The sequence below is a fragment of the Myotis daubentonii genome, chromosome 17 (genome assembly GCF_963259705.1).
Source record: "Myotis daubentonii chromosome 17, mMyoDau2.1, whole genome shotgun sequence".
Lineage (NCBI taxonomy): Eukaryota > Metazoa > Chordata > Mammalia > Chiroptera > Vespertilionidae > Myotis > Myotis daubentonii.
The window spans coordinates 24,765,025-24,778,002 of NC_081856.1; the positions used below are offsets into that span (position 1 = coordinate 24,765,025).

The window sequence follows — 12,978 nt, forward strand, 5'->3', positions numbered from 1 at the left end:
GCTTCAGCATACTGGATCACAACAGGCATCCTGACTTCCTCCTTGCTTCCTTGCGGTCACCCTATCTGGGGGAAGCCAGATGCCACGTTGTAAGGATTCTTGCCAATACCAAGTGAACCATCTTGAAGTTAGATTCTCCAGCCCCAGCCGAGCCTTCAGATGATACAGCCTCGGCTGATGTCGTGTCTGCAGCCTAATGAGACACCCTGAGCCAGAGCCATATGGCTAAGCCACTCCAGGGTTCCTGAACCACAGAAACGAAGATACTAAACATTTATTGTTGTAAGTTGTTGAATGTTGAGGAAATTTGCTAAAAAGCAGTAAGTCATTAACACAGTGGTAACCTGTTTCCAATGGAAACTTCCTTTGCTTGGAGCCTGGCACCTCGGATGGGTGGCTGAAGGGGACAGAGAAGATGAGGTCTGAAAGGTAAGTGCCCAACATTCTTTGTTAAGAAGTTAGGATTTATACTATCAGCAAAATACTCAAGCTGGAGGATATTTTTACATAGAGGACATTTTTACATAATCAGAGTTGATTTTGATATCTCTGGCATGAGACAGGCTGTGAAGAGCCTTGCTGAGGGGGAGGGAGACTTCCAGTTAGGAAGTTCTAGGAACAATAGTTCAGGTAAGAGAAGATGAGAGTTAGAACGAAGACAATGGCAGAGGAGTTGCATATGGGAGAATTGTCTTAAAAATTGCTGTTTTTTTTTCTGTCTTTCTTTCTTTTTTTTTTCAGAAAGAAACCTCAGTTTCCAGGGCCATCCAGTGCAATCATACTTCACTCTGCATTGTAGAGGGGGAAAAAGTGTGCTGAACTATATCACAACCCTGTATTCATACCATCATCAGCACACACACACACACACACACACACACACACACACACGATATTTACTTCCATGCTTTAATAGAATGAGCATTTTGCTTAAAAGACTTCACCATTAGGAAACATCTCCCTCTTAGGATTTACTATTAAGCATTTGAATTAGTCTTTTATAGAAACTCTAATCTCAGGAACAAAAAGAAAACGAGTGCCTGCCTTCCATAAAGGGAACCAAAAACAAGGCCACAGAATATTAGGCTGAATTATAGTGGGATGATTTATAGCCCCATTGGAATACAATTTAATGCAGTTTCAAAATGTTGAAAGATTCAATAGAATTTATGACTAAAACAGCATAGGCATAGATATTAAATTAGCAAAGAGGTGCTCATCTCCCAAACAAACTGGTTTTCTTAGAAAAAGAACATCTATTTTTGGTATTTCAATAGCCCCAGAAAAAGATGGATATATAAATGCTAATAAGCCTTGAATATTTTAAATGGCCACATTTCTATCCCAATGGTGAAGGAAGTGTGTGTGTGTGTGTGTGTGTGTGTGTGTGTATTTTCATCCCATTATCTTAATTGCATGGTATAATCACCACTCACAGATGAATTTCAAAATGTTTCTTTTGGGAAGTACAGTTCTAGTGGAACTGAAAATTAATCAGAGAAGCAGAAAGAATTCAAAACCAGTAGAGAGAGAGAGAGTCAAGGAACCAAATTTGATTTTCAGAAGGAAAATGTTTATGTACAGTAATAGCTGGGAATCACATCATTTCTGTTTCTGAAAATGACGTTTTAAATAATACTTCCTTTTATATTTACATATCATATGTAATTTTGAAGAAATGTTAACCTTCAAATAATTTGATTCAATAAATACTCGTTGAATACTCAATGTCCTAACAGGAGAGAAGACATTTCCACTAAGAGGAATATTTCTCTTAAAATAAATGTGAAAATCTAAGTTCCTTGAGACAGAGACTCTTTTGTTGACCACAATAGTCACGTGTCTATTGTGAAGCCTGAAAAAGGGACTCACTGGACAAGTGACCTATTGAAAAAAGAATGAATGAATGAGTGACAAATGTATGAACACATGTCATGTTAAATGATGTTGGGCCTGTATAAAAATAAGAACAAGGCTATAAATTTCCAAGGTATATCTCCACTGTAAGAATTCATTCATAGTTACAACTCCAGAGTCTAGTGGAAGATGTAAAAGGTCTTGTTGTTTAAGAAAAGATAAAAATAACTGAAGTGTGAACTAAGTAACAAAGAGGCTGCATATTTTTAGGAGCCTTGATGCAACTATTTAAGCAGAAGCACATTGCTGGAGCTACAATTAAGAACACTGATGTTCCAAATAATTGTGATATGGGGAAAATAACGTAATAAAACAATGTTTCTTGAAGACCATCAAAAATCCGCTTCTGGCTCACATGCCAAAGTTAAACTTCCATGGAGAGAGCAAAGGAAAGTACAAAGAGAAACCACCACCATTAGTGCCTGCACCAGAGCTATTTATTAGCATAAGTTTTCCTTTGTTTTCTTCAAGTTTTCATAACAACTGAAGTATGTACAAAGTCTTACAGCATTTACACCATAAAAAGTTTCTTATTAGCTGACGAAGGTCTAAGGTAGTGCTCCTGAATTTCGGAGCGTAACTACAAGAGCAATGAAGCAGACCACTGCATGTGTACCTCTTGCTACCACACCACAACTGTCAGCTGGTTGACAGCTAACTGGAAGACAGGTTATTGGCGGGGAAAGGGAATGAGTTGATATGTAGCACTAGAGACCATGGCGGGGGGGCGGGGGGGGGGGGACTATATAGTGTCATGTTTCTAGTTTCCTAGGGTTGTAACAAAGGCCCAGAGCTTGAGCGAATAACATAGGCAAGACCACACAACCACACTGCTCAGATATGATTCAGCTACCAAAGGCGTTCACTGTTGAATGGGAGGCTCGATACTAATATGGCTGGTATTTCCGTGTGGGTTCGTGTCTTCAGATAGCACAGACCTGCACAAGCCCCACTTCCTTGTCCTCTCTCCCAAATAAAACAACAACAAAGGGAGGGAAGGAGGGAGGGAAGAGAATCAGCATGGAATTAGTTATTGACCAAAAATAACCCCCCCCCCCAAATTTAAAGACATTGAGTAACAACTTCAGAGTGGCCATTCCTGTAAAAAGATTAATAGTAGAAACTTCTGAATCAACCCACATCAGAAGGGTATCAACAAAACCCCGGACATTCAACCTCCTAGATATAATCACCTTCATTGTATCTGATTGTCTTTTCTTGGGGTCAGTATTACACAGAGCCACCAATGTTTATTTACACACTAAATAGGACACAGGACGTAGCATTGTTGCCCCAACCATTACTTCAGCAAGGGGCAAGAGAACTGCAGTATGTAAGGAGTTAACATCAGGCTCACCACGTTCTTTCCTCAGAAAACCCAGCCTGGTTCTCTATCTTAGGTCAGTGACTCTATCAGTTTGGTTAGCAGGTTCCATTTATTTCCCTCGTGTTTTGGTGTCACACGTAGGCAAAGTGGCTTTTTGTTTCAAAAAGATGCTCCTCTCCACTTAAAAGCCAGTTGATAAAACTTTTAATTAAGACACAATAGCGCGGGATATAAAACACAAGAACCACATAAATATTGAAGAAGTTGTATACCGTTTTGGGTGTAAACAGTTTTGCTTGAGATCAAAGCCCTAATCCGATTCTGGCCTGAAACTTTTTGGCAGATGACGTGTGTTCGGCCAGGCTCTGCAGCGATGGTTGACCGGGACGCCAGGTCAGTCCCCATGTTGACAGGCATGCAACTTGAAAACATTGCACAACAAGCAACACAAAGAGAGCGGAGAAGCTCACAACACTTCAAGGAGACCTCACGACCTTCACAAGGGCAGATGCACAGACAAGAGACCCACCCCCTCCCTCCTTCGCACACGCGCACTGTCTCTTACACGTGGGAGACCTTCTGGGACTCTCTAGCTTGTTTGATGCTATATAACCACTTGATGATCCTGGCATTCCTTTCGATCGCAGAAATGCCGTATGGCACCCGGTCATTGGCACTGTCCTCGTTTCTAAGGTCACTGTTACTGTCCTGCGACTGTTCACAGTCCGAGCTGATCATGCTTGCACTGCGGAAGTTGAGGGATATGATGTCAGAATTAGCCCTGGCAAAGTTTTCCATGCCCAGGTTTTCCAGCTCCTCGGGGTCCAGTCCGCAGTAGTTGAAGAACCTCTCCACGTCTGCGTCCACGCGGAAGTACCTGTCACTCAAGTCCGACTTCGACCGCTGGAGGGAGGGTCTCCGGCTGACCCCGCAGGCCGGCTCCACCGGGTCGGCTTCCGGGGACTTCATGGGGGCGATGGCGGCAACCTTGGGTTTGGGGGGCAGGGGAGGGGCGGAACTACTGCAGGGGATCGCCTTCAGGGGCTTCACACTGGTCACTTTGCGGATGTCCGAGGAGCTGTGGGAGACGTGCAGGAAGGACTCGGCGGTCTGCTCCAGCAGCCTCCTGCCCACGTGGGAGCTGCTCTCCTGCGGGCTGCCCCGGCCCTGCGTCGGGTAGACCTTCAGGGACTCAGCGAAGGAGTGTCGGTGCAGGTCGGTGGCGTCGGGCCGGTGCGGAGGCCAGTTGCGGGAGCTGTGCTTGTGCCCGGAGCCGGAGCTGGAGCCTTCCGAGCTGTTGATGATGTTCTTCAGGATCTCGAGCTTCAGGGTCTCCCTGTGCACGCCGCTCTCGGTCTTGGCGTTGGGCCCGAACACTCGGAGCGTGGGGCTGCCCAGCGCGCGCTTGGCGCCGGGGCACACGGGAGGCTTGGCCAGCACGGCCGGCTTCACGGGCTCCTGCTTGGCATTGATGACCTCCTGGCTCTTGACATACTTGGCCTTGTCGGCCTCCAGCCTCTCCACCGCGCTGAGTCTTTTGGGGTTCGGCTCCGCCTGCCTGCGGAAGTAGTCGGGCCCCTTGTTGAGGATGCGCAGGGGCACCGCCGAGGTGAAGGTGCCCGCGGGGCTGACCGGCTTCACCATGCTACCTGTCTGTAGGGTCTCCGTGGGCATGGTGGGTGGTCTCTCCCCGGCGGCCGTGTTGGATTCTCTGCTGGGCGCCTCCGGGTGCGCTGAATAGACACATGTACACGAAGCACAAAGGGCAGCAGACGGACCCGGGAACCTGAGTGTCAGCAGCAGCGGCAGCAGCAGCAGCAGCAGCGGCGGCAGCGCCTCATCTCACAGCCCACGCACCGCCACTGTGGCTTTACACTCACTTTCCCCGGTCCGGGTCCAGGCAGCCCTGGTGCAAAAGGGCCACGAGCCACAAGTTCCTTTAATCTGCTTCGCCGCCTCCTTTCTTCTCCTCGAAGACGTGGGAGTTTCCTCCTCCAGGTCTTTGTGTGCAACTGCAGGCAGAGCTGAAACACAAAACAACCAACCGCGGGTTAGGATGGGCGAGTGACATCACGGCTGTAGCAACCTGGAGCCCCGCGGCGGGCGCCCCGCCTCCGCCGGCCCCGCGCCGGCCCCGGCGCCCGCCGGTTCTGGGAGGCGACTCCCGGGCCACAGAACGCACCGCGGACCCCGGGGCCAGCCTCTCCCCGCGCGCCGCAGGCAGGGGCCGGCGTCTGGGTGGGAGAAAGCTGCTGACATTCCCACGCGCGGACGCTTCCAGCGGCCTCCCCATTGGTGGGAACCGCCTCTGCTCACGCCGGTTGGTATGGCTTATGTCAAAACCCAGGAAATGCTAGACGAATGTGGAAATGCTGGTTTAGCAAAGCCCAGTTCCCAGTTCATTAAAACGCCGCTGGGTTCCTAGGAACCCTCTATGGCTTACACTGCAGCACCGCGAGTCATGTCTCCTTCGCAGTGAAGCAAAACTTCTGACTTCTTACTACCCAGCTCTCAATTAACACTTGAAACCAGCACTGCTTCACTCTTCAACAACTAAAACGATGGGCAGAAGTGGGACTGTGGCAGTGAAGATGGAAAAATCTTTTAGAAATCGATGTTTCTGTTATCTTATGTTTGCCAATCAATATATTTGAAAATGCTTTCTCCTGGAAACCAAGAATGCTTATGAAGTTCAAGCTTATTTTTTTTTATAATAATAATAAAAAAAACTAGAAACACTTCTAGATTAACTATAGAAGTAGTTTGATTTTAAATACGCCATCATTTTTCACACTTAATGAGCAGAAATCGAGTTTCTTTGTGGAATGTATTCCCCCCACCCCACCCCCCCACCCCTCAAACAACCAATATGTATCTATAGAGAGTTTTTCTACTTGTATTTACCTCTGCAGTCCTGGGCACAACTCTCTTTGCCTGCCACTGCTGGCAGAGAACACTTATGAATGCACCAGCATTTGAAAGTAACTGGCTAAAGACCTTTTTAGCTTCTTTAGTTATAATGAGGACTATTAAGAGAGTAATGTATTCATCTAATATGTCAAAAAACTAATTTACAAAATAAGTAAAGGATATTAACTATAAAACATCTGCTGTCGTGGTAAGAAAAGGAAGTGTCTATTAATAACAGGGGAGGGGGGGAGAGGGGCTGATATTTCTCCTTATCATCTTTTGAAACTCTTAATCTCTAAATACACCCATTGTCATGTTTCATTAGAGACGGTTTTTGTAATCTGCAAAAGGGTTTGTTCTAGTAAAAATATTTTCCTGTGCCAGACTTGAGAAGCCCCAAGGCAATTCCTACTTAATGATTTTCTTTAATTGCGTGGTTCTATTATAATACTTTAATGTAGTTTTAAAAAACCACCTCCTTTTATGAAGATGAAGTGAAATTGTTTCTTTGAACGTATCTGGAATGACATGCCAGAAGAGGAGCCGTGATCTCTCTGCAGATCCTCTGGGTCTGCCATCCACCACCCCGGGCCCGCCTCACTGGGAAGATGACCTGGGGCCCCTCCACTAAGGGGCTCACAGCCTGGGCTCAGGAGACAAAACCCTCTGGATCACCCCCAGGGCACTTGAGAGAGGTTTGTCCCCAGGACAGGCCATGTTTCTCTCACATCTTCCCCGATGACCTCTGCAGCTTCCAAAATTCTACCAGGGAAGGGACAGCACCAGAAGGCTCAGAGGCCAAGTGAAAGACAGGACTGGCATCCGCACTCAGCACCTTTCTGCCCACCCCAAACCCCCAGCAAGCAGGAAGAAGGCCCAGGGGGCAACAGGAGACAGAGCTCAGACTGCTTCTTCTGCGGCCTTATCTCCTCACCTATGAATGACAAGAGGTGCTTGGACAAGATTCTGATCCCTTCTCCATCTAAAATCATGTGGTTCTGGGGAGCTAACAAGAAGTGAGTTATTTCCAATTTCAAAATGGCACCAGGGATTGAACTTTTGTATGGTTCCTGCACTTGCTGTTCTTAGGAAAATGTTCTTTGAATGCTGAGCTATAGTTAACATAAAACATCCATTGGCATTGCCCTGGCTGGTTTTGCTCAGTGGATAGAGCATTGGACTGTGGACTGGAAGGTCCCAGGTTCAATTCCGCTCAAGGGCACATGCTCGCGTTGTAGGCTCGATTCCCAGTGGGGGGCATGCAGGAGGCAGCCGATCAATGATACTCTCTCATCATTGACGTTTCTATCTCTCCCTCTTCCTTCCTCTCTGAAATCAATAAAAATGTATTTTTTAAAAAATCCACTGGCATTAAAGTGCAAAATGGCCTGTTTTCTAATTCCATCATATTAGGACCAGAAGTCCAAAATGTCCCGACTTGCCATCTGGCCCTGATGTTCAGGCAGGCTTTGGTACCATTTGGAACACTAACTAACAATCATTACTCTCAACTCACAAGACTGAGAAATACCTATTTTGAACACAACCCCAGCTTCACCCATAGAAGTGAAAACTGGTCATTGCTCATGTGTGTTATGACAGAGGAAAGGTGGTATATTGTTTGAAAGAGGGTGTCTGACTAATTCAATTCTAAGTCAACTAACAGCTCAGTGTCTTGATCTTATCTGTGAAAAGAAATGTGTTGAATCAGTGAACTTGAAATTGGGTTCAGATTAAACATTCTTGGAGGCAAAGTAACCAAAGAAGCAATTTCAAGAATTCTCAAAGAAGTGATTTTCCAGTTTCCTAACATGTCCAATCACAAGACATTTACAATATGAATAAAATTGTCCCGTGCTGCTTTTGATTTTGGCGAATAGTGTTTGTGCTTACTGACTTCAGTCTAAGAGTTCAGCTTGACTGGGTCACTCTCATCCTTGTTTTTGTTTTTTCATTTGAAAGCAGAGAAACCCCCTGGCCATTCAAGTAAAAATGCAGTTTCCCAGGACAATGTTAACCTGAATTCTTTACAAATGCAATAGAAATGCACTAAAAATATAAGAGTGCTTCCTGAAGTATGGACTGTGTTCAATCAATTGACTAGTACTTATTAACGGAGCAATTATGTAAGTAACTCAAAAAGTTTTTTAGTAGAAGATTCGAAATACATCTGATGACTATTCATTAAATAATGTTGATGAAAAATGTGGCAGGATTGTCACAAAGGACTTCCCGTAAACAACATCTCAGTAGTTAGATAAAAAACAATGCTGAGGGGGAAGAACTGGAGTTAAAGGCATGGGAGACAGGGCACCCATTATCAGAGCAGCTCTTGATGGAGTTCATAGTACATTCAAGACAGTTCAAGGGCACTGATGATGGCTGGCCTAGAGTTAGGGGGCATCAGTGGGAAACCTACTGAGGGTGAGGAAAGGGAAAGATGGACTTGGATTCCATGTTGAGTAATGGGAGGGCACTACAGGGGAATGAAGCACTGGCAGTATCCTCCAGGCGGCACTGTGCATTGAACAAGTCTGGAGGGAAGAGTGGAGGGGGACAAGTTCTTACCCCCGAGTTTTCACTGATGTCACGGGGGCCAACAAAGATAGCAATGGGTACCCGGGACAACTTCACTTCAGCTGAGCAGGATCAGAGAAGCTGTAAGCTCTTCGCTCAGAGCTGTGTGAAGGGCAGTGGCCAAGGGTGCCTGCCCTCATCTCAAACAGTCTGAGGTTGGACTCAGGGCCCTCTGAAAGCTGGGGAACATGGAGACTGGCTGATAGCTCAGGCCTGAGAGGTTCAAAGGCAGAGTCTGCCATGGACTCTCCAAACACAGGATGCAGGTGAGGGGAAGCATTTCCATCAGTGTGGGGTGAGGATTTTCTGGGACCAAACATGTACCTGGGGGAAGGTGGTCAGTGGTTATCATAAAGGGAACTCTCACCAAAGATTTTCCCTTCCCTGAGGAAAAGGCTGTGAGCTTCCCCTAGCGGTGGGATGCGTGATTGCCCCCAGGGAATCCGAAAGTTCCACAAAAGAATCAGCCTAAGTGCTCATCAGCAGATGAATGGATTAAAAAACTTTGGCACATCTACACAATGGAATACTCTGCTGCTGTAAAAAGGAAGGAACTTCTACCATTTGCAACAGCATGGATGGAGCTGGAGAGCATTATGCTAAGTGAAATCAGTCAGTCAGAGAAAGATAAATATCACATGCTCTCACTCATTTGTGGATTATAACCAACAACGTAAACCGATGAACAAAAACGGATGTAGAGACAGAGAAGCATCAATCAGATGCTCAAAACTCGAAGGGAAAGCAGGAGAGGGTGGGGGTGAGGGGGAAAGATCAACCAAAGGACTTGTATGCATGCATATAAGCATAAGCGATGGATGTGGACAACAGGGGGTGAGGGTGAGGGTGAGGGCAGGATTGGGGGAATGAGGGGCCATTGGGGGGATAAGGACACATTTGTAATATCTTGTTCAATAAAGGGAAAAAGAAAACGGGGAAAAAAAAGAAAGCTGTCTGAAGAATCCCCCATGCCCAGGGGACACCAGATTGCAGGAGTCAGAGGTACGGAGAGGTATGCCATCTTTCCCTTAACGAGCTGCCCGCCCCTCACATTCGTACTCCCACGTGGGGCCCTGAGAGGTTAGAAATGACGCCTAATGCGTGGGAGAAGAGCTAGAGCAGGGAGAGCAGGGAAAGCTGGGGGGGGGGGGGGGAAACAACCTTTATTAAGTTCCCTATCCCCTCCCCTCCTCCAGAGGTTTCCAAGCCAACACGGGCCTGAGCTGGGGGAGGGAGGAGGTCATTTAAACTGAAGAGGCTGGAGTTTTGATCATGATGTTGCACTGGGCTCTTTGCATGCCTGAAACTGATCTGAGGACTTTGAATAATTCACAACTAGCTGAAGAGGCTATGGGCTCTGTCTGAGATTCCAACCCAGGGTAGAAAGGAGAACTCAGCAGAGTGAATTCCTAGGGCACTAAAAAAGAGGATGCCCTGTTCTTTATCCCCTAATGAATCCAGGCCAGACAATAAGGGGGGGTCCCGTAGTATTCCCTTCAGGTTTTCTGTTTGTTTGCCTATTGACTCAGTGCCCCTCCTCAGTTCAGAGCCAGGTCCCAGGGTCAAATGGGTTTCTCTGTGCCGGGCCACTTACAGCCCTGAGACCCTGAGCAAGCCACTCAAGCTGGGTGTACCCCAGTTTCCTCATTTGTGAAAGGTTGACCACAATGGTCCCTACATTTCCTGGGGCTGATGTGAGAATTCCACAAGGTACCACATGGCAAGTGCTCAGTGTGGGACTGGGCACCAGGTTTGCTCAGCAAATGGGAAGCTGTTATTAAATTTCGTCCCCGGTGTCCACAAGTTGGCACTGATAATCACCGTCATTAGATTTCAAGCTTTACGGTAACTGAATGATCTTTTGTCCTAAAACGATTCCATTACTTTCAAGTGACAGTGTGTGCACTATTTCTGTCAAAGTGGGTTGACTGTGCAGTTTCTGTCTCAAAGGTCACTCACGTGACCCCATTTTTATTTGAGTTACAAAGAAAATATGTGGTTGCAAATTTCAAAGCTAACACTTATGTGAGTGTAACAGGCTACAGTAAATAATGAAGCCATTATTGGAAATGAAATCAAACCTAAAGTTGCTCGGAGAAAAACAGCAGGTCAAATCTCAGTCCATGATGGTGTCTCTAAAATCATTTAAGAAAACTTGTTTCACGTGCTTTGTAAGTAAACCCATTATTTAAAAAGGTTATGGTTTCTCTTAAAATGTCTTCTTTCCATTTAAGACACTCAAAATGAAGTAGAGAATCAGACCAAAAAAAAAAGAAAAATCTCGCTCTAACTGGTTTGGCTCAGTGGATAGAGCATCAGCCTGCGGACTCAGGGGTCCCAGGTTCGATTCCGGTCAAGGGCATGTACCTTGATTTAGGGCACATCCCCAGTAGGAGGTGTGCAGGAAGCAGCTGATTGATGTTTCTAATTCTCTATCCCTCTCCCTTCCTCTCTGTAAAAAAACAATAAAATATATTTTAAAAAAATCACGCTCTGGTTGAACACCTTCCCTTGGCCGAAGGTAAAAAAGTGTTGCTATGAGAGGGCTGACTTGAATGAATGTGAGGGAGCCCTACCTTTTACCTGAGATCACACACATGGATGCTGTGCACAGACAGTGCCCAAATCGTTTGGAAATGGAATGATTTGCTTGATGAAAATAACTAAAAGTAATTAAAGAGCAGGGCCACTAGAATTCGTAATGAAAATCCAATAGGACTGCTTGCCTTACCCAAAAAAACATAAAGTGACCCCACTTGGGGCCACGTTTGTCCTCTCTCATAGGAGAGGAGTCCTGCGCCCCAGGAATGGAGAAACAGGCGGGTGAATCCAGGCAGTCGGGGCTTACTTTGCTGGAGCAGGGACGCCAGGAGAAACCTCCAAGGGGACCAGGAAACCTCCCTGGGGACCGGTGCCAGGGTAGGAACACCTGAACTGTTAGTGGGGAATTTCTGCCCTCTCAGTGTGGACAAGTCCGAGAGAGAAGAACTTCAGGAGGACCGCGTCAGAGAGCTGCCCCCACCATGCTGTGAGAGTGACTGTCAGGGGCACAACCAGGTTTCCACAATGTATACCAGAGAAAAGCCGCCTCGTGCTTCTGTACATGGTTAAGTTCAGTAGTGAGAACGTGTGAGGCCATGGCCAAACTTTAAATCAACATGGAGTTCAAGAGGCCATCGTCTTTGTCATAAGCCAATACACTTAAATCACAGGTTTTAGAAGACTCACTAGTTACCTGAATCGAAGTGTTAGCTGGTTCCCCCAGTTAGAGGGACCGGGAGCACCTTCCCGGTGGCAGTAATTACATCGCAGGGAACTCAGGATTATGAACTCTAGAAGCAATTCATGGAGTTTATGGAAACGTGTGCTGGGAGCTCACACTCACCACCCATCCATCCTCACAGTTACCCCTTTAGGAAGTGATCTGATCCACCTTACAAAAGTAAGAGGGTAAGTACTTGTGAGTGGCACCCACACAGCCCTGCCCAGAACCCAGGGCTGTGAAGATTTAGAGACCCTTTGTCCAGTTCTCCCAGCAACACCGATTTTGAGTATCTGCACTTTGCATATTGCTTTCTCCTTTAACTGTGTGAATGTATACTCTACGGCAACTGCATAGCACATACAATCAAAAAGGTTAGGATGGCAATAGAGACAGAACATTTAGTTCTGCAAATATTTTTAACTTCTAGTGGACAGCCTTGGGGCAAAGAATAAGATATGCTCTAAAATGAATATTAAAGCATACTAAAGTAGAAGTGTGAAATACTTGAACTTGACAAGGAAAAGTAAAGAGCATTGTTTTGGAGAATGAACCATGTTCATTGTGAATACAGTAGGTAAATTGCTATATAAGTTGTTTACAAATTACCTGTTAATATGACCATTTCTTATGAAGCATATATGATGCCCCCAGAACCATACTAATGCATTTCGGAGGTTTTTAAATTCAATCCCACCAATATCTTTAAAGCAGCAGGTATTATTATCTAAACTTCGCAGGTGAGGAAATTGATGTCCAAAGACACTAAGGAAGTTGTCTAAGATATTCAGCTCCTGTGCTGTGGGCTTCACACTCCGGTCTGCACAAGTATACCTTGGCCCACCTCACCATGTCCCATTATTCCTTCAACTCTTTTTTTTAAAAAATATATTTTATTGATATTTTACAGAGAGGAAGGGAGAGGGATAGAGAGTTAGAAACATCGATGAGAGAGAAACATCGATCAGCTGCCTCCTGCACACCT

The 12,978-nt window shown here is 45.9% G+C and overlaps 1 protein-coding gene across 9 annotated transcripts in view; it reads right to left on the reverse strand.

Annotated features, from left to right (window-relative positions):
• Positions 1-2,332: 2,332 nt before the first annotated feature.
• FAM110B (family with sequence similarity 110 member B) overlaps positions 2,333-12,978 on the reverse strand; it is a 122,540-nt gene continuing 111,894 nt past the window's right edge. For all 9 annotated transcript variants that reach the window (XM_059673140.1, XM_059673134.1, XM_059673137.1 and 6 more), the window contains one exon: positions 2,333-5,268. In XM_059673140.1, coding sequence (XP_059529123.1) covers positions 3,806-4,918 — 1,113 coding nt within the window. In that variant the 5' untranslated portion in view covers positions 4,919-5,268 and the 3' untranslated portion in view covers positions 2,333-3,805. The remainder of the gene's footprint in view (positions 5,269-12,978) is intronic.